General features: G+C 33.0%; 2 protein-coding genes across 3 annotated transcripts in view; both read left to right on the forward strand.

Moving 5' to 3' along the window:
• The window catches only part of LOC114326522 (putative inorganic phosphate cotransporter), a 75,750-nt gene extending 64,680 nt beyond the window's left edge, over positions 1–11,070 (forward strand). For both annotated transcript variants that reach the window (XM_028274916.2, XM_028274917.2), the window contains exons 6-8: positions 3,760–3,892; positions 6,297–6,541; positions 10,759–11,070. In XM_028274916.2, coding sequence (XP_028130717.1) covers positions 3,760–3,892; positions 6,297–6,541; positions 10,759–10,941 — 561 coding nt within the window. In that variant the 3' untranslated portion in view covers positions 10,942–11,070. The remainder of the gene's footprint in view (positions 1–3,759; positions 3,893–6,296; positions 6,542–10,758) is intronic.
• A 4,172-nt stretch (positions 11,071–15,242) lies between these two features.
• The window catches only part of LOC114326523 (putative inorganic phosphate cotransporter), a 167,918-nt gene continuing 160,412 nt past the window's right edge, over positions 15,243–22,748 (forward strand). Inside the window, exon 1 of the mRNA XM_028274920.1 lies at positions 15,243–15,518. Within this exon, the coding sequence (XP_028130721.1) occupies positions 15,506–15,518 (13 nt within the window). The 5' untranslated portion in view covers positions 15,243–15,505. The remainder of the gene's footprint in view (positions 15,519–22,748) is intronic.

The following is a 22,748-nucleotide window of genomic DNA, read 5'->3' on the forward strand; positions in this document are numbered from 1 at the left end:
GGTTACGTTAATAATGAAGTTTACAAAATATCTCAACAACAAGGGATGAGATGAAAAATAGAATACCAAGTGTGTTTCGATGTGTTAATTTACAAATGCTCCGTAGAGTAAGTAGCTCATTCAATGATCGTTTTTAGGCGTACATAAATGTGTTAGGAGATAATTTTGAACACCTTATGTAATTAAATCTTAAAAATATTTTATTAAAAGTAGCTTCTAATTTTTTCAAACATGTTTTTTTGCAAAATGTATTACTGATAAATTATGTTTCGTTCTTTATTTGTTACATTGTTACATTTACATTCCAAAGTAGTGTTTAATTGTCTTCACAAAATATTGTATTTTGTGTTTGTGTGTTTTTTTTTTAAATTTATTACTAATTTTCTTTGTTTATTTGTTGCATTTACATAAAAGATAGTTTTTAATTGTTTCAAAAATGTTGCATATAGTGGTTGTGTTTTTGTTTGTAAAATTTATTACTAATAAATTATTTTTATTTCTTTATTTGCTGCAGTGTTACATTGATTACCGGATTAATAATCGGTAATCTTCAATTGTCAATTCAGTCATGGCTTACTTAAAATTTAGATAAATTTAAACACCTAAAATAATTTGCTCTGAAAAATGAAAATATCTCGAAAACTAATAAATTTGGGCATAGGGAATGTTATATAAAAATTAAAGTACGTTAATGTTACTTTTCAATAATGATATAAAATACAGGGTGTTCCATTTAACATTACTGAGAAAATAATGTACTTGCGTTTTGATTCACCCTGTATTTGATATAAAGAAAATTAGCAATATCAATAATTCTTAAAAATGTTGACAATAGATAAAAAATATAGCTTTAATAATCCATTGCTGTTGTGCTTATTTTTATTTATACGAGGAGTTGAACTTTTTACGATTTTCATACAAAATTGGTTATAACTTTGTAAATACCCTGTATAACATTACAAACCTTTATATTTTTGTGATGGAGAAGTTAACAGGATCTCGAATATAAAATAAAATATAGGGTGTTCTATTTAAACAAACCTAAGTTAGGTCTGCCACTGTGTTATCTGAACTGCCACTGTGTTATCGAACACCCTGTAACATTCTAACTAATTTTGTAATGTGAAGCTCAAAGGTGGCTAAAATTTTTGTTATTAACTTTTATTGCTATCTATTACTATAGCGGAGCTATTGAGCTTTACCCTACTAATCAATCACCCTGTATAAAGGATGAAAAAGTTCATATGGATGAATACTTTAAGTGAAAAAAATCATAAAAATCTAAGCAAATTAGAAACAACAATGATTTTTTTATAGAAAGAAGAGCTTTACAATTGAAACAGTCGAATTGTTCAGGAAGTATTGGAACAAAAAAAATCTTTGAGATATATGCTTTGTACATTTAACTAAAGCCTTTGTATAAGTTAGGTTGAGTCGAGGCTAAAATTAATATTATTTTTTTTTGTGCAGAACTAAGACAAGAAGTTATCGACATTTATTTCTGCTTTGAACAGTCCTGTAAAAAGATCGTTGTAATTTTCTGCCATGAAACCCATAATTCCCAAATCTAGTATAGATAAACACTTAAAAGATCCAAAACTAATCTCATATAAGACACAATATCTGATAAATGATGTAATACTAGATTTACCCATATAAATAATAGTCGGAGAGATAGAAGCGGATTTTGTGCGTGATAAGTAATATGGAAAAACTATACGGGGATATGTTGAATTAGTTGTGTACATGACTTTCAGTAACAGCCGGAAACCAGAGTTGGGGCCGAGGGTAGTTATAAGGGGTCAAAGTCGCGGATTTTATTATTTTTTTTATGACGCTCATGATCGAGATAGTGCACCAAAATTTGGGAATAAGTAGGTCATGGCGTAACTAAGTAAAATCTCTAGGGGCGGAACGCTGCGTGGCCGACAAAGGGGTGGGGGTAGGGGTGAATATAAAAATTATAAAGGGTTTTTTGCGACGTTCGTGATTGAGATAGTGGACCAAAATTTAGGAATAAGTAGATCATGACATTACTAAGTAAAATTCCCAGAGCCGGAAACCAGAGTTGGGGATGAGGGTAGTTATAAGGGGTCAAAATCGCCGTCTTTATTATTATTTTTTGTGACGTTCATGATCGAGAGAGTGCACCAAAATTTGGGAATAAGTAGGTCATGATGTAACTAAGTAAAATCTCCAAGGGTAGCTCGCTGCGTCGTCGACAAAGGGGTGGGGCAGGGGTGAATCCAAAAATATAAGGGGTTTTTTTTTGCGACGTTCGTGATTGAGAGAGTACACCAAAATTTGGGATTAAGTAGACCATGACATAACTAAGTAAAATCCTTAGAGCCGGAAACCAGAGTTGGGCATGAGGGTAGTTATAAGGGGTCAAAATCGCCGTTTTTATTATTTTTTTTGTGACGCCCATGATCGAGATAGTGCACCAAAATTTGGGAATAAGTAGGTCATGAGGTAACTAAGTACAATCTCCAGGGGTGGAACGCTGCGTGGCAGGCAAAGGGGTGAGGGTAGGTGTGAATATAAAAAATATAAGGGGTTTTTTGCGACGTGCTAGACTGAGATAGTACACCAAAATTTGGGAATAAGTAGAACATGACTTAGCTAATTAAAATCCCCAGAGCCGGAAACCAGAGTTGGGGATGAGGGTAGTTTTAAAGGGTCAAAGTCGCAGTGTGTATTATTTTTTTGTGACCCGCCACAACATTTGTCCCCCACGCAGCGATCCGCCCCTGGAGATTTTACTTAGTAATGTCATGATCTACTTATTCCCAAATTTTGGTGCACTATCTCGATCATTAACGGCAAAAAAAAACATATATTTTTATACTCACCCCTGCCTACCACCCCTTTGTACCCCATGCAGCGTTCCGCCCCTGAAGATTTTACTTAGTTACATCATAACCTACTTACTCCCAAATATTTTGGTGTACTAGCTCCATCATGAGCGCCACAAAAAAAATAATAAAAACCGCCACTTTTACCCCTTATAACTACCCTCGTTAGCCACTCTGGTTTCCGCCTCTGGGGATGTTACTTAGTTATGTCATGGTCTACTTATTCCCAAATTTTAGTGTACTATCTCAATCACGAACGTCGCAAAAAACCCCTTACATTTTTTTAAATTCACCCCTGCCCCACCCCTTTGTCGGCCACGCAGCGTTCCACCCCTGGAGATTATACTTAGTTACCTCATGACCTACTTATTCCCAAATTTTGGCGCGGTATCTCCATCATGAGCGTCACAAAAAAAATAATAAAAAACGGAATTTTGACCCCTTAAAACTACCTTCCTTCCCCATTCTGGTTTCCGGCTCTGGGGATTTTAATTATTTATGTCATGGTCTACTTATACCCAAATTTTGGTGCACTATCTCAATCACGAACGTCGCAAAAATCCTTTTATATTTTTTATTTTCACCCCTACCCCCACCCCTTTGTCGGCCACGCAGCGTTGAGCCCCTAGAGATTCTACTTAGGTACGTCATGACCTACTTATTCCCAAATTTTGGTGCACTATCTCGATCATGAGCGTCATAAAAAAAATAATAAATTCCGGGATTTTGACCCCTTATAACTACCCTCGGCCCCAACTCTGGTTTCCGGCCGTTGGTGAAAGTCACAACTAAAGTCACATGTACACAACTAATTCAACATATCCCCGTATAGTTTTTCCATATTACTTATCACGCACAAAATCCGCTCCCAGCTCTTAGACTATAATATTTTATTTTTTTTTAGAATGGTGTACTATCATCACTGCCACACGTGTGTAATATGTGCGTGGGTATGACTATAGCACTAGTGTCTGACAAAATGATATCAAAGAACTATTTATCAGTAGGTGCAACTAGAAAAATTATGTCGTCAACAGGTACGTTTATTATACAATAACATACTAATAAAAAGTCCAACATTTTTCTATATAATCATCAATTATATTTTAAAATTCGTCCACTTATCTTTCTTCGGTCGATTCTTTTATCACTTCTAGGAGTCCAATTATGTGCTTGTTTCCTTCTTAAACTTTTATTACTTTCAAGGACCAATAGTAGTAATACCCTGTGGTAGTTGAGGGGTGGTTCGAGTAGCTCTGCGATTACCACAGCCGGTCCCAATCAGGGCCGTAACTACGATTTTGGAGCCCCGGTGCAAATGTGATTTGGGGCCCCTACCGGAGGTCTGGGGAATTTAACCCCAGCGCAAGGGGGGGTCCGGAAAAATGTTTGATATTTAACCCCTTGAAAGCGCATTTTCCCTCCTATGTGAACACAACACTCTCTTCTTTCTTTTTTTTTTCAGCATGTCCTGCAATAACTATAAAATTAGCAGCTCTCTAATGATTACAGCTTCATCTGAATTTGACATTGCGAACGGATTATCAACGAATGCGTTCGTTCGCTACAATGTAAATGGTCTTACTTTGTACCAAACGAATAACCAAGCGAACACCTACGAATTCATTCCTTCGTTCGTGTTCACTTTGATTTAAAAGCACCTTAAGCTACTGCAGTGTGAGCCAAGCACACTCAGTGAAGCTGGTCAGTGTACTGGTGGGACTGATCCTAATGTGCTCATTTTATCTTATGTATACCTTTCTTTTCAATATGTGGTTCCTTTCACGTATCAAGATGTGGTCTGGGGTAAATTGATTAAGACAAAGTAGCTGGGACCTGGGGTCCCTTTTCCGGTTGCATTTTAGTTTTTATTTCGCCAAAATAACTAATTTCCTCAGTCACAATTTATTTGTTTACGAAAGGTCTCGGGGACCCCAGCTTAGCCTGGGCCCCCCTCTTCCAATGGCATTTTAGGTTTTATTACGCCGAAATAACTAATTTCTTAAGTAATAAATTAAATTTTTATGTTAAGGTCTCGGGGGCCCCAGCTTAGCTCAGGCCTCAGGGGTCCTGTTCTGTTCCAATTGCATTTTACTCTAAAAGACTAATTTCCCCAGTGAAAAATTAAAACTATGTTGCGGTCTTTTTAAAATTGTCTCATTTGAAAATATTTCGTTGGTATCGGCTTTTAAAATACATATTTTTATTTTCCTCGTTAAAATCTATACACGGGGCCCCCCTTGGTCGGGGGCCCCGGAGCAGTGCCCTGGTTGCCCCAATGGTAGTTACGGCCCTGGTCCCAATCCCGGATATTGTTAGCAACGCACCAATCGTTAAAAAGAATACTGCTCAAAAATAATATAAAACCTGGGAACCGGATGATAAAATGTAGACGACCACGGCAAGAAATAAGGACAAGAAAAAAATATCCAAAACCAGATGAGAATTACTACAAGAAATATTACTAAATGCTGAAAGAGAAACTGAAAGATAGAATAGAATAGAATAGAAATATGCTTTATTGTCATGAAAAATTTAACAATTTTATAGACAAAGCTTCCAAGAATCATAAATAAAAACAATAACAAATAACAAATACAATTTACTAAAATGATATAAATCGTCAATATAAATAAAATTTAATGAAGTGAAATAAAAAACAGTAACAATCTATTCCAAAATTTTAAAAAATTTGCAAATTGCATAATCTACCTTAAGAAATTTAATAAGTTAAGTTAAGCTGCTGCATATGACACTCAAATATAGATTAAGATTCTACTTATAAATAATAAGAATACTGTACTTTCTTAGTTATTGGTTAAGGGCAAACCCCTTTTTCACTTAGATTGATCGTACTAACTAAGGAAGCTTTAGGGGATTATGCACAACAACTTTGTTTATTAAGGAGGTCAATCATAATAATATTATGATATTATCATATTATGATCAAATGCATAGTTTACAATTCTATAAAAGACATACAGAATTTTTTTTATTGTGTCGTATAAATAATAAGAACGTGGTATTATCAAAAAATAATTATTTTTCAAATCAAAATGTCAATTTTAAAAACAAAAAAGATTTTCAAGGCCAGGAATTGAACCCGAGTCGTCTGGGTGAAAGCCAGTAGCTAGGTATTCTTGGCTATTATACACGTAAGTCACGGAGATAAATATTTGACATATAAGTTGTAGCGTTTTTCCATCAAGTTTCACATTTTACCTTTTCTTGCCTAAAATCCCCGGTTTTGGGCCAGCTGACACATCATTTGTTAATAAGCTTTGGAACACCTAACTAAATAAAAAGAAAACAGCCATGCTAAAATGCTCCGGTTAAATTTGCACTACCTGCCGGGCTATTATTTATAGTTTTCTATGTTATGATCTAGGTATTATAACTAGTTGTATAATAAATTATGAACGTCTTATAATAAATTTGTAGGTTCCATAGGATGTGCCATATTGCTATTCGTTTTAGCATTCATGCCAACAACTTACAGAGCATTGTCTGTCGTTGTGCTCATGTTAGCAGCCTCGTTTCGCAGCTTAAACGGAGCTGGCTTCAATATCAATCACTTGGATCTGGCACCCAATTTCGGATCAACTCTTATGGGATTCACGAATACAGCTGGAGAACTTTTGTCCTTAGCTACTCCAATAGCCATCCAGTTCATGGTACCAGATGAGGTTAGTGGTAAATTTTAAAAATCGTCATACAGTAATGAGTGCGTTAGAACCGGCAAAATAACGCAAAAGGTGGAAAACATAATACGTTGTGTAATAAAAAGAGATGAAACTAGAAGAGGTGGGAAATTATCGATGGAAACCTATAAATTCACATTTTATTAAATTAACACATTTGAGGATTACCCACCTTTAAACGTATCGGAGGATGCATATGTGGCAACTAACACTGTGACAGCAAAATTTTATCAAATTCTTCTGTCCTTGTTAGTTGCCATACTCCTCCGATACGTGATTATCGTTTTGATCTACTGCTACTTCATTTTAACGTTTCAGTTATTGGCTGTGATTTTAATTCTCTGCGTTTAATATATTTTCGAAATAATTTTGAATATTTCTATTTTTAATCAATTCCACTCAATAAATTTCTCATCAAAATTTCTCTAAACAAACAATGAGAAATGTGATGAGTGTGCTAATAACGGCAGAATAACGCAAAAGATAGAAAACATAATACATTGCGAAGTAAAGAGAGATGAAACTATTAGAGTTGGAAATAATCGATATAAACGCATAAATTAACATTACATTACATTCATAATTTCTCACCTTTAGACTTATCGAAGAAATATGACAAGTATCACTGTAACAGGAGAATTTTATAAAATACTCCCGTCACAAACGTCTAAAGGTGGGAAACTATGTAATGTAATGTTAATTTGAACGTTTATACCGATAACTTCTACCTCTACAAGTTTCATCTCTCTCTACTTCGTAATGTATTATGCTTTCTATCTTTTGTGTTATTCTGCCGGTTATTAGCACGCTCATTACTGTATACTAAACTATTAGCATTATTTAAAAAAAGGGGCTATTATAGGGGAGTGCATATAGATTTTCACTTCGGAAAAAATCAAACAAGATAAAACTTTTTGTAATTTCATTAAGAAATGTTTCATAAACAACAGTTCAAAAAGTTCTACTCGAGAAGTGGGTGCTTCATTTTTTATTAAACAAATGAACTGCGAAATTAGATGTTTTTTTAAATAACACCGAAAATATAAATTTTAGAAAAAAACTAACTTGATCATTGCAGAGTTCAGAAAATTTTACAAAAAAAACCTTATATAAAGATTTTTCTAAAATTAAATCTGTAGCTTCTATAATTTTTTATTTTTAACGCTAAAGTCACCCTTCTCACAAACATTGGCGCACTGTAAACTAGCGTACGGCGAAGTGCACTGTTAAGTTATTTTAATGTAATTCTTTAACTAGTCGATCAAATGAAATTTTACAAATTGGACATGAAGGAAAAATAATTAAACTATCTTATGGTTTTAATAAAAAGAAATAAAATATATGGGCATAAGTACGGTGTGGGCTGAAACTGAGACTTGCATGAATTTTGTATAAAAATGATTTAAAAATGTGTAACTAATACAATGTTTCTTATAAAACTTTAAATTTTGCACAACTTACCTTTAAAACATCTTAGTAAACGGTGTTTATTCAAAAAAAATCTCAAAAATTTAATTCAAATGATATGACGTCTCAAAAAATGTAATTTTTGAAAATTTTATAGTTTTACAGAATTAACACCAATTTAAGACGGTATTACTCAAGTTTGAACAGATCTGTTACAGTTTTGTAGGTGTTTTTTAAAATTAGGATGTAGTCTTTAAAGTGCACTAAATTATTTTACTTCAGAAATGAAATGAACTATTTCTTTTTAAGAAAATTAAGAAAGATAACAAAAATGTAATACAAAAACCGAAAATTACCAACTAAAACAATGTTTATACAAAGTGATCAAAACTTTTTTCTGTAAAACTTAACTAAAATACATTTAATAATAAGCTTCAACAATAATAAATGTTCAACAAAAAATTTTTTTATACAGTATGTCTGCGTAATTTGGAACATATTGGTAACTTTTTTATTATCAGTCTTACGAAAAAATTGTTCTTTATAAAATACTCTGCATCGTATATAATCTAAGATGCAACCATCAAATATAAAATTTTATTAATTTTATACGAGGTATGTCAAAAAATATGAATTTGACTCAAGAGTAAAGTACCTTTATAAATCACAATATCGAAAATTATTATTAAGAAAAGTTGTTTTAAATTAAACATATATGTTTCAGTGTTTAATTACATCATTCTAATTAAAATATTGTGAATAATAAAGGCACTTACTCTTAAGAAAAATTCAGAATGTTTACATACCTACCTCGTATAAAACTAAAAAGTTTGATATCTGATGGTTGTGTCTTAGATTCTAGACCAAGTAGACCATTTTATGAAGAATAACTTTTTTTCGTAAAATTGATAATAAAAAAGTTTTCCATGTGGTACCTAGCTACGCAAACATACTGTATAAGAGCTTCTGTATAAGAATTTTCAAATTTGAATGCCATATTCGGATTCAGCATAACCAAAAACAAAATAGAAACTTTTTTTTTCTCTGATTCTGGCCTTGGCTTAGAACTAGAACCTTTAGCCACGTAATTGTATAACATATCACTAACTGAGGTGTAATGTGTTGTGTGTGTGTTGAGTAAGTGTCTTGTTACTTTGCAAAGTCGACGTCATTGTCTTTGCAAAGATACGCTAATTATATCCGAACGTCTGCGGTCCCTCCGAAATAGAAACTTATTTGATCAAAGTGAAATGATAAATTCAACGATATTTTTAAAATTATTTATACAAAACAATTGTTATTATTTAAACAATTAATAAACAATTAGCGGCCAAATCTGCGAGTAGAACTTTTACTTTAATATGTATATAAACTAACAAAAAAGGTTTTAGAAAAATATAAGCTTGTTTGAATTTTTCCGAAACAATGCATATTTTCGTATACAGTGCTAGTCAAAAGTCCGTACCCCCCTCGTATCTTTTGAACGGTTATACTTATAAAAGTGAAATTAGGAGGGAGGAAATAAACGGATGTAGGCTTCTTAACCAATCATGACAGGTGACGTAATAGTGACAGATGACGTTACAGCGCCACTATGACAGATAATTTTAAATGGGACCTTATGGCAAGTGATACCTCGTTTGAAAGGTATTGAAAATACCTATTCAGTCATACTAATTTTGTTTGAGTTTAAGCTCATTTTGATGAATAAATGAAATAATATAAAATTGTAGTTTCGCATTTAATTAATAAAAATTCAAACCTCCGCCTATGATTACTTGTCAAAAAGGTTGACGTTGACGTAAAAACTACTAGAGAACTGAAAAACGTCAACTTTTTTGACAAAAAAACCATAGGCGGACATTTGAATTTTTATTAGTTAAATACGAAACTACAATGTTATATTTATTTAATTTATTCACCAAAATCAAAATCAACTTAAACCCAAAAAAATAGTATGACTGGATAGGTATTTTCAATACCTTTCAAACGAGGTATCACTTGCCATAAGGTCCCATTTAAAATTATCTGTCATAGTGGCGCTGTAACGTCATCTGTCACTATTACGTCACCTGTCATGACTAGTTAAGAAGCCTATATCCGTTTATTTCCTCCCTCCAAATTCCACTATTATAAGTATAACCGTTCAAAAGATACGAGGGGGGGTACGGACTTTTGACTAGCACTGTATAATATCACAAGAGAGAAAATTTTGCCGGCAATATTTTCGACTGGTATGAAAGTTTGTTGACTGGCAATTTTCGCGAATTAAATTTTGACTTAAATCACGAGACGTCAGTCGAGTGATTTTGTCAAAATTTCATAAGCGAAAATTACCAAAAGGCAACGAACTTGAATGAAACCAGAAACCAGAAACCAACGTCACAAAATAGAATTTCATAATGGGAGAATCGACGGTTGCTAGGCAACGTGACGTCACTAAAATAGAATTCTATTTGGCGTGCTCCCGCACCAGGAGAAAATTTTGCCGGTAAATAATTTCCTCTCGAATGATATTCGACAAGACTATTTCACGAGACAATTAATGCACCATATCAACTATAATCTTTATTTATTTGTTATTACCAGACACTTTCGTGAGGGATCTGTCATAATTTTGTCGCTGAGAAATCACGTCGCTAAGGAGTTTTGTCAGTAGGAAAAGATGCGGTGCTATGAAGTTTTATCAGTTAAAAACAGTCTAGTGAAATAGTCGTTCTAATTGCACTCCCCTATTAGTACCTAAATGTATTATTGAATAAATAATTGATTGGTTTTATTATTATTATTTTCAGAGCAACCAGTATTTGTGGAGAAGAGTATTTTTCACTGCTGTTGGTTTGTATACCTTCTCAACAATTGTATTCGTAATTTTTGCATCTGGAGAAAGGCAATGGTGGAACTATATTGAAAAAGTACCTGAAGACGAAGAACAACATTTTACGGACAGAAAAATAGAAGAAGAAAGATTAAGCTAACCTATAATAACTGATTTTATATATATATTTTTTATAAAAAATTTGTGTTTTGTGCTTATTATTTATATCCCTGTCATTTAAAAAGCTGTTTCGATATATTTTAGGAAATATAAGAAGACCTAGCGCTAATTAGTATTCCATCCTCTACTTTGATCTAGGTCATAATATTCTGAACTACACCTGAAAACAAACGTTTTTCAGTGTTTTATTGTGAGATAAAATGAACTTCTATCAAGTAACGGTCGAATCCATCAATTATTTAGAAAAGAAATCAGTAAATTGTTTAAGATTGGTTTTCATCTTCGAAACAAAAGATTTAGAGGGATCAACGGGAAGAAGAGTGAAGTTGTTTTTGTCTAGGAAAGAGGTGACTTTGTCGATGTATAATTGTTGGTCTAAAATAACAAGGCAGTTACCCTTATCTGCTTTGCTGAAGATGAGGTGGTGGTTTTGGATCTTATTTTTGATAGATTGGAGTGTGGAGAGAAGGGATTTAGACTTATTATATGAGAAATTGGGAAAAGAGAGAGATGAAGAAGTTTGTGTAGAAGTAGAAGGGGAATTGATGTTGGAAAGAGAAGAGTTATTGTTGGAAAGAAGTCTCGTTTTGAATTTATTGATAGTTTGGGTGCAAGAGTTTCTGATTGAAGTTTTTTGTGTGAGTGAAATGGATAGATTTTGAATAACCATGTCGGTCTCTATGGAAAGACTCTCAAGATCTTTGATAGATAGATTGATAGGAATGGAGTGATTAAGGCCGAGGTTTAAGAGTTTTAATTCGTCATCAGAAAATTGAACATTAGAGAGATTTTTGATTCTTGGATGGAATCGAAAATTGGAAAAATTTTTGTTACGAGAAGCTTTTTGTTGATCAAATTTAATCTTATTGTTGATTAAGTGTTTTAATTTATTATTGACTCTATTAAATTTAACTGAATGTGAGTGATCTACCTTATCCTGAACGTCTGACAAAAAATAATTAAGATTAATAAATTGTAAAGTTTCAAGTAGAGAATCATATGTTACCTTTAGCTTACAATCGATGTAGTTAAGTTTGCTGTAATGTTTACAAATCTCTTTCTTCAAGAGTTTAAGAGTTTAATCTGCAAGGAGGTCCTGATGTTGGGATGTACATTATTGGATGTTCTAACTCTACAGAATGTTGGGAAGATTTTATGATGTAAACATCTGGATATGAACCATATGTCCAGCTGTATGTTGCTCCTTTGTGTGGCTAATCGCAAGTATTGTAGCATTAAGTTGACCATACTGTCATATATAAACTAAAAGGGAAGTTCCCTAGGTTAGCTGTATACCATATAGTTAAAAAACTCTAACATGAAGTAAAAACCACTTCTATGTAATTGCTATATTTATTAAAATTTAAAAATCCCAATGGATTGAATAAAATGTGTCCAATTCAGAACGTTTTCGGACCTATCAATCCATCATCAGTGAATCTACAATAAAATAAGTAATCCCACTATTAAAATTGAAAGATGGTTGAAATTTTGAAAGTTAAAAAATGTGGTTATGATTACTTACTTGAATACTTGCTAAATAGCTCCAAAACCAAGCAATGGTTGAATTTATAATTCGATCTACATTATGACAAAGTTATATTGAACAGGCTAAACGCCGATGTTAAAAGATATAACCTCCGGGAACATGGTGAAACCCTACCAGGAAACTTAAACAACCATCTTAGGCCAACGTTGACTACCAAGTGTCAAAAGTTTGTAAGGAACTGTTTGGAGTGACATTGACAGTAGAGAAAAAGGTAGTCGATTTTCAAAGGTTTTAACAAAAGGTCTGATCCAAAACATTGATAATATGATAAAGATTTTATTATCTGAAAATGTCTAACATTTTGTCACAATGTCTAATTTTTTGTTTTTTGCCAATTTTACCAAAATTGGCAAAATTACTAACTATTTAGTAATTATTAACATAGTAACTAATTTTTTTAGCCAATTTTATCAAATTGGCAAAATTACTTGCTAAAATCACTAGCCCAGCGTTTCTCAACGTTTTACCATTTGCGCCCCAATTTTCCATAATTATTTTCACCGCGCCCCCCCTCCCCCCTCGTTCAATAACAATATATCTATGCAATAATAATATACCTTGAGCAGCATGAAACCTAATAAACTAAAAAGACATTGGGAAACGCTTCATAGTGAGTACATTAACAAACCCCGAGAATTCTTCGAGTTAAAATTAAAATGGCGTGAAAAGCAAAAATTAGTTTTAATAAAAACTTTGACTGTGAATGAAATAGCTTTACTTGCCTGTTATAAAGTCTGATATTAAACAGCCAGATCTAAAAAGCCTAACACTATTGGTGAAGGTCTTATATTACCAACTGCAATCAAAATTGTAGAAACTGTGTTTGGAGATAATTTTGCTAAAAAATTGGAGTTTATACCTCTATCAAATGATACTGTTTTCCGCTGAATTGGTGATATAGCTGAATATGTACAGGATCATCTAATCAGGAAGTTGCGTGAAAAGCCATTTTCGATTCAGCTTGATGAGGCAACAGTAGCAATAAATATGCTCATTTTATTGCCTACGTTCGATTTTGTGATGGCAGATCAGTAGCAGAACTACTTTTCTGCAAACCAATAGAATTGATAGCAAAGTCGCTTGCATTATTTGCTATGTTAAATGATTATATAAATGAAGCAAAAATAGAGACACTGTATGATCAACAGAGAAGCTCTGGCTTGAATATTGTGCTAACTACGGTTGTAACAATAAGTTAATTATCTACATAAAAATGAGACCTTTGAAAACTAGAATTTTTCTGTACTTTGCAAAGACATGGATGCGGTACATTCAGCATTATTATTTTATTGTGAGGCAAGTTGGTTATTACGTGGGAAATTTTTACAACGTGATTTGAATTAAGACATGGAATCGCCATTTTTCTAGAAGAAGAAAATGGGCCGCAATCCAAGATGTTTCACGATGGTTTATTTTTGATGAAATTGAGTTACTTGGTTGATATATTCGAGAAACTAAATATTTTGAATTTACAACTTCAAGGGGCCAATACACAATATTTGATACGAATGATAAAGTTAACGCTTTCTGTAGAAAATTGAAATTGTTGAGCAGAAATTGAAAGCAAAAAACCTAGAAATATTTGAAAATGTGGATGAATGTTTTAAAACTTACCAGGTTGAAGAACAACACGTGAAAGTTGTTTTTGTAACCATTGAAAATCATTTAGCATTGCTGACAAAAAATTTTGAAAGATACTTTTTTGCCGACGACCAATTAATACGTACCTAATAGTTATGAGTGGGTCGGAAATCCGTTTCAAATTACACCCGAAGAGCTCTCTACTGCAGAAGAAGCAACCTTCATAGACTTCACAGCAAATGTCGAAATCAAGAAACCGTTTAATATTAGATCCCTCTTTGAATTATGGGCAGGGGTAAATTATGAGTTTTCTGCACTGAAAACTAGAGCGTTCGGTATACTATTACCCTTTTCACCATCCTACCTTTGCGAAACAGGATTTTCCGCGATGGCTGCTTTAAAGACCAAATATAGATCGCAGCTAAATATAGAGAAAGAACTGAGAGCGTCTATTTCTAATATTACACCCTGTTTCGATAAGCTTTGCTCTGCAAAACAGGCCCAAGGAAGTCACTAATTTACATTAAACTAGTTGATTTAGTATTCAGTGCACATAACTATGTATAGCTCCTTGTTCATGGGTATTTTATTTTTTTGTTTGTCAGAATTTTGTTTTGCTTTGATTTTAGTAAATTAGTCAATGTTTTAGGTGTTTTTTTTTTATATTTTCACGCCCCCTCATTACTAAAAGCGCGCCCCCCTAAGGGGGCGTGCCCCACAGGTTGAGAAACACTGCACTAGCCAGTTGTGTCTGAGTTTAGCGAACGGACTATATCACTGAACCGAGACACTGAAAGCACAATGTCACAAAAGAAAAACGAACTATGGGAGCGAGAATGTGAAAATGTAGGGAGATATTTAGGAGGCAGTAGAGTATCTCAAACCTAGAAACTTATAAAATTTACCAAAAGTTTGGAATAAAACAAGAAATATAGACTTAATCCAGACCAAGAAGTGAGAGATTAATTATTAGAGGTTAATGCCTACTTATTTTATTATTTATCAATTTTAGTAATGTATTTAAAAGGCAAAAAAAGGGATAATGAATATTCACCTCATTATAACATATTTAACGACTTAGTCGCTTGCACTTAATATTCAACTAAGTATTTACAATAATTAATATATTAAAAAGCGAAGTAGATAATGTCGCTTATCCTTGGTTAAACCTTTGCGGTCGTCGGAAGGTGTTCATGAGTTTGTACCCATTTTTAAATAATAGATCAATTAAAGTCGACAAAACGTGATTAGTTTATTATGTTAGTGAAAGACGGGCACGCACAGATAGGTCAATACTTTAATTCTAAACTAAATGGAATTTTAGTCATAACAATAAAAAATCATCGAATTATAATAAAATCAAAATTGTTATTAAATCAGTTTCGATTAGTGTGGTAGCTGTAAAACAATTGCAATGGTGTTTAAAGGTAAATGTGCACATTTTTATTTAACGCTGATTATAAAATTAGTTTCATTGTAAAATTCGGTAAGCACCCACCATAATTTTTTGCCGTTTATTTATTGCAAAACTATAATAGTTATTTACACTGTAAATCTATAGTCTCCGATAATGAAAAAGTAAACAATTCATAGTGCCATAATAAATGGTATCTAGTGTTTTTTTTATAACAACTGTATCGTCAAGGGAGGTAATATGTTTATCAAGACTTTAAAAATAATCCAGGTAAAGTCGATTCGCGCTAATCTGAGACACAAATATCTACACTACAATCACAATAAAGATGCACTAGAAATAAACAAGCACGAGGAGCACTCCAAAATCATGATTTGGGAGTGCTCCTCGAACATTCAACGTGTCTTGCTGTCTTGGTTTGTTTATTTTTGTATAGTACATTTTTAGTGTAATTGTAGTGTAGACAGTTGTGTCTCTGATTAGCGAATCGACATTATCTGACCACCTTTTTAGTGATTGTAGACCTAAAGAAGAAAATCTATGTATTTCAAAAATGAATAACCATTTTCAATTTCGTTGCAAAACGAAAATACAGCCGAACCATATTCTAGTCCAATCAGAGAGTGCAGCAAGCACCTCTACCGGTTTCGAAACTTATTAGCCTCTCATCAGGAGGCACATAAGCTGCTCTCTCTGATCCAACCAAAACAAACCCCATCGTGCAGTCCCGGATTGCAACGAACGAAACGGCATAGATGCCCTAGCAGCATCTGCTAGCAAAAAGACTAAGTTTTCACTCTAATGGCATATAAAACAACATAATGCTATTCTGAGCAAGCCGTATGGCTTGCAAATTGTAGAAGCCTCGGAGGTGTAACCAGAGAAGGTTCCCATTGTTTTCATTCTGGTGGGATGTAGAATAGCATTATGTTGTTTTATATGCCATTAGAGTGAACACTTAGTCTTTTTGCTAGCAGTTGCCGCTAGGGCATCTATGCCGTTTCGTTCGTTGCAACCCGGGACTGCACGCTGGAGTCTGTTTTGGTTGGATCAGAGAGAGCAGCATATGTGCCTCCTGATGAGAAACTAATAAGTTTCGAAACCGGTAGAGGTGCTGCTGCACTCTCTGATTGGACTAGAATATGGTTCGGCTGTATTTTCATTTTGCAACGAAATTGAAAATGGTTATTCATTTTTGATTTACATTTACTCTGACTGGAGTACGAAGGGAACCATTCTCGTTGGAACTTTACCGCGCTGAGCAGATGGGACGTGAATTGTAAATTGTAGAATTCCCTCATCTTCCTTAGTCTCAGCATCCGTATGGCTTGCAAATTGTAGAAGCCTCGGAGGTGTAACCAGAGAAGGTTCCCATTGTTTTCATTCTAGTGGGATGTAGAATAGCATTATGTTGTTTTATATGCCATTAGAGTGAACACTTAGTCTTTTTGCTAGCAGTTGCCGCTAGGGCATCTATGCCGTTTCGTTCGTTGCAATCCGGGACTGCACGTTGGGGTTTGTTTTGGTTGGATCAGAGAGAGCAGCATATGTGCCTCCTGATGAGAAACTAATAAGTTTCGAAACCGGTAGAGGTGCTTGCTGCACTCTCTGCTTAGACTAGAATATGGTTCGGCTGTGTTTTCGTTTTGCAACGAAATTGAAAATGGTTATTCATTTTTAATTTACATTTACTCTGTGTGGAGTATGAAGGGAACCATTCTCTAAACAAATTTACCGCGCTGAGCAGATGGGACGTAAATTGTAAATTGTAGAATTCCCTCATCTTCCTTAGTCTCAGCAGCCGTATGGCTTGCAAATTGTAGAAGCCTCGGAGGTATAACCAGAGAAGGTTCCCATTGTTTTCATTCTGGTGGGATGTAGAATAGCATTATGTTGTTTTATATGCCATTAGAGTGAAAACTTAGTCTTTTTTCTATGTATTTCCTTTGTTTTTTAATTAATAACAATTTAGCGCAAAAACCCCTTTTTTTATTTTTTAAACCACATTAAAAAGCTAAATATGTAACATATACAGGGTGTTTGGTAGCGGGTGGGCCATAGCTTAACCTTAGATTCCCGAAGTTAAAATAGGTCGATTTAAGCTAACTTACTTTAGTACGAAAGTTGATAATAATCGAAATACAGGGTGTCAAAGTTAAACTTTTATTTTATTTATTCTTGAATATTTCCTGACAGGCATGGGATAACAACACGAAATTTGTGAAGCTTGGGTTTTTTGGACAAAAATTCTAAATTCGCCATCAACAATTATCTATTACACAGAGCGCAGGTCTTTTAGCGCTCATTTAATACGTTCAACTTTTTTATTACCCATTTTACTTACTTTTTTATTCAAAACTTTTATTCTATTAATATTTTTATTTACAAAGGTATACTACATTCATCTCATTAAACTTAACCGTTTTAGAGATAAACGCATTTTAAATCTGCGATGCAAAATAATTGTTTGGCTATCCTTGTAGTTACATCCGAAAAATAAACTTAAAATCATAATAATTTCCAAAAGTGGATCGCAAATTCCTACAAACGTAATTTGCGATGCAATGACATAAATATGAGAACTTGCACAATTAATACGGTTTCAAGTTTATTTTTCTAGTGTAATTACAATGATATTATGCAAAAAATTAAGTTGCATCACAGATTTAAAATGCGTTTACCTCGAAAACAGATGACTGTAGCATAGGCGTAACCAGGATGATCCTAAGGGGGGGTTACATCTACCTGAAAGGGGGGGGGTTACAACTACTGGAAATATCTGAGGGATATGATGTTAAGCGTATAGAGCTGAAAGTACATCCCAATGGGGGGGGGTTACAACCCCCAAAACCCCCCCCTGGTTACGCCTATGGACTGTAGTATACCTTTTTTAAGTAAAAGTATTAAGGTAATACAAATTTTGATTCAAAAAGTATGTAGAGTGGGGGATAAAGAAAATTGAATGTATAAAATTAGCACTAAAAGACGTATGTGGCGCCCTTAGTAGCGTGCTGGCCATATAAATGAATCGGTGCAATCACCGAGAGGCCGCGGTCTCTTGAGGCCGGCCAAATATGTCTTTTTCACAAAAAATGTTAGATGTAACAAAAAAATATTTTTTTAATTTCTAATCGAATATTAATTTGGCTAGTAATATTAATAAAACATATCACACATTTTTTTTTAATTATTGTAAAATACCTACAGTTTAAGTAAATGAATATGACTCTGTATACATAAATAGAGTTGCTACAGACATTTATTTTCATACATACAAAAGTATATTATGGTTTTTTCCAATTTCCTTAAAACATGTATGTACTCTGCAGAATAAAACATGGAAAAACGTCTTGCACATTTTTGACCGAATTATTGGAAGAATCTAAAAACAATGTGATCAAGACAAATCGTTTTATGATGATATAAGCACTTTACAACCTAGAAATTTTGATACAATATTTAAATCATTTACTGAAAAAAAATTTATCCTACCATATCTGCGACTGCAATTAGAGAACTCGTGGATTTTGCTGATAAATGGATTGTATTAAAAAATAGGATTTTGCCAAATACTGAAATTATAGAAGATTGAGTTAATGATGATTATGTTCAGTCTACAGAAAATATGAAGGATGATATTATTAATACAAGTGATAATGAACATGAAGTAGCAAATGACAGTGTTGTTGATATCGTGAAAACTTCACCTCCGTGTGGTACTAAAAAGTGTAAAGTTTGTATAGCCTTGCTTTTAAAATCTTCCTTTTTCTCCATGTAACTCGAAAATGATAATGAGATACAGCAATGAAAGAAAAATAAAATTGTTATCTAAAAGAAAACCTACATTTTTGTAAGGTATTTTTTTCACGTATCTATGTGCTCTATAATTTGATCTTATTCTTTTCAAAAACCATTCATTTTAAACCCGTCCAATTTTTTGAATATAGAAATAATACTATAGTAGGGGGTACTGTAGAAGAAAAACGATGAATTTCAATTCTGGTGGATGAGGGGTTAAATATACTTTTTTTTCTATATTATATATATATATATATATATATATATATATATATATATACTATTTCTTATTTTACACTCATTTTTCCTTAAAATACATTAGTCATAAGTTTTTTGCACCATATCTCGCTTAGTTTGAATGTAACCGACATTTAACAGTTCTCGTTTTAAAGGTCTTTTCAAGCGCTACAAAAGGTATTCGTAGCATTATACCCCTAAAATCGACCATTTCTCTGTTATTTTAAGTGGAATACACCGATTTGAGCATGCACAAAAAAATCTTTTTCCACCTACCATCTCTTTTTTTATTAAAACTAGAAGATTTATGAAAAACTGAATCTCTCTAATTTTTCATAAACTACAAAAATGTTTTATATAGTTTTTTTCGTTAGATGCACAATTTTTATAGTATTCCCAAAAACAGCCTCCGAAAAGTGTAATTTTTCAATGAAAATGGCAAATTTTTAACCACGAATAACTCAAAAAGTATCGAGTTTTCAAAAAAATTTATAAAACAGTTTTTGCTTAGAATTAGGTTCTCTGGTCACTTCCGGTGTTAGTTTGATAAAAAAAAATTCCATTCCCGAGAACGAGTCAGAACCACCCCTAGAGGGTGTAGACAAAGTAGACTTTGTTTCTTGAGCTATTCCCTACATACAGTGAAAATATCAAGTAAATTGATGCAGTAGGATGGAATTCGGAGCCAAATACCCTCACTGACTGCACTAATAGATACCTACATCATTCATAATACATGAATGCCTTCACTTAAAAAGGGTCATTTGGATACCACAATAAAATCACCAATCACCAATAATTGGCATATCTAAATATTTAAAAAAGAGTGGATTGAAAGATATTTTCCCTAATTTTGATATTGCTTTGCGCATTTATTTGTGCCTCCCAGTTGCCAACAACGTGTCCGCTGAAAGGTCATTTTCAAAAATGTCAAGAATTGAAAATAGTCATGAAAATAATTTCCGATCAAATATGATGCAAGAACTTCTTAACAATTTGCCGATTTTGTCCATAGAAAGTGACGTAACAAAGGCGATAAATTATGACGACATTATAGATGATTTTTCCAAAGAAAAATCAAGAAAGAAATCTGATGTGATCGAACTGGAATGACAATTTTTATGTATTCTTATATAAATAAAAAAATCTGCTAGCAATTTTTTTTCGCAAAAGTGGTACATGCTTGAAGGGCGGCTACTAGAGAATTGCCTAGGGCGTCCATTGACCTAAACGCGGCCCTGGTTGTTGTACATGTTATTTATTATTTGTAAGATTGCTTATTCTTAAATAGAAAATATAGCAAATTAAAAAAAATAATTGAATTCGAAGTTTTAGGTATGTTTGATTTAAAAGTAATTTATAAATATTTTTGTTTTTTTTTATTTTATAAATAATGAATAAATCATATTTGGTGGCGAATTTAGATTTCTCATTATCCCATGCCTGCCAGGAAATATTTAAGGATGAATAAAATAAAAATTTAAAGTTAACATCCTGTATTTCGGTTATTGTCAACTTTCGTACTGAGGTAAGTTAGCTTAAATCTTAAATCGACCTATTATAAGCTCAGGAATCTAAGGTTAAGCTATGGACCATTCATTACCAAACAACCTGTAATTATTGCAAAATTTGATTTTTCATCATATGTAAAAGGCTTCAAAATAGCGATTTCGAAAGTTAAAAAGCAGAAAATTCGAAGAAAAATCTTCTGCGTAAAAGGTACTTATATTTATTTTTTTTTCAAATTTTTGTAATTAATGGTATACAGCCAGCTTCAGGAAATTCTTCCTTGTGGATTTTAAAAAGTCGATTTGTTGCTTCGCAAAACTGCAAAATAGGGCAAAATCGTTATTTCTTAATAACTATTATTAGTCCATGTGGTGAGACCGCTCCCGTCTGAAAAAAAAAATCCGACTCGATTTCTTTGTGGATTCCTATTCAAAAATGTCCCCTTTAAACAAATATGAAGGGTGCCGGGCGGAATTTTTGGGCAGAAATTGGTTAAATAATTTTTTTAAACAAATACAAAAGATCATGTTTTTTTGCTGTGGAACATATATTTTTAGATTTTTTGGGTCAATCTAAACAAGAAAGGTATCTTGTAATTTTTCTCAGAAATTGATAGTTTTGGAGTTATAGGCGATTTAAAATCTGAAAAATGCGAAAATACGCATTTTCGAGGCTTAAAAACTCATATATTTAGGGCCGGTTGTTCGAACGCTAATCAACATTGATCACTATCAAATACTTAATTACTGTCACAACTGTCAATGTCAACTTTGGTTGGGTTGCCGAAAACATAATTATTGATGACAATTATGAAATTAGTTAATCAATTATGTTAATAATTGTTATATTAATTGACTAACTAATCTCATATTTATAATTAACTATGTTTTCAGCAACCCAACCAAAGTTGACATTGACAGTTGTGACAGTAATTAAATATTTGATAGTGATCAATGTTGATTGACGTTCGAACAACCGGCCCTAAAATTAGTATTTTTGAGGTTGCCAGACACTTAGATTGAAGACTGAACATTCAGCTTTAAAATTCTGAAGAGTGATCGCGTCTAACTTTAATTTATACCGTTGTTTTTTTATTGTTAAATATGCGTGTTTATCCGATTTTTTTGCCGGTGCGGCGCGCTCCATTTCAAAAATCTCCTATTTTCCTCCGAAAAATATTTTTTCAAGATTCTTTGGGACATTCTAAATAAAATAAGTTTCTTGACATTTTTCTCAAAAGTTAATAGTTTTTAAGTTATAAGCGATTTAATATCCGAAAAATGACAAAAAAACGATTTTCGGATTTTAAATCGCTTATAATTTTAAAACTATTAAGTTTTGAGAAAAATATCAAGAAACTTATTTTATATAGAATGTCCCAAAGAATCTAGAAAAATATTTTTCGGAGGAAAATAGGAGATTTTTGAAACGGAGCGCGCCGCACCGGCAAAAAAATCGGATAAACACGCATATCTAACAATTAAAAAACAACGGTATAAATTAAAGTTAGACGCGATCACTCTTCAGAATCTGGAAGCTGAATATTTAGTCCTCAATTTAAGTATCTGGTAACCTCAAAAATACTGATTTGAATATGAGTTTTTAATCCTCGAAAATGCGTATTTTCGCATTTTTCAGATTTTAAATCGCCTATAACCCGAAAACTATCAATTTTTGAGAAAATTTACAAGATACCTTT

This window comes from Diabrotica virgifera, chromosome 2 (assembly GCF_917563875.1).
Source record: "Diabrotica virgifera virgifera chromosome 2, PGI_DIABVI_V3a".
NCBI classification, from domain to species: Eukaryota; Metazoa; Arthropoda; class Insecta; order Coleoptera; family Chrysomelidae; genus Diabrotica; species Diabrotica virgifera.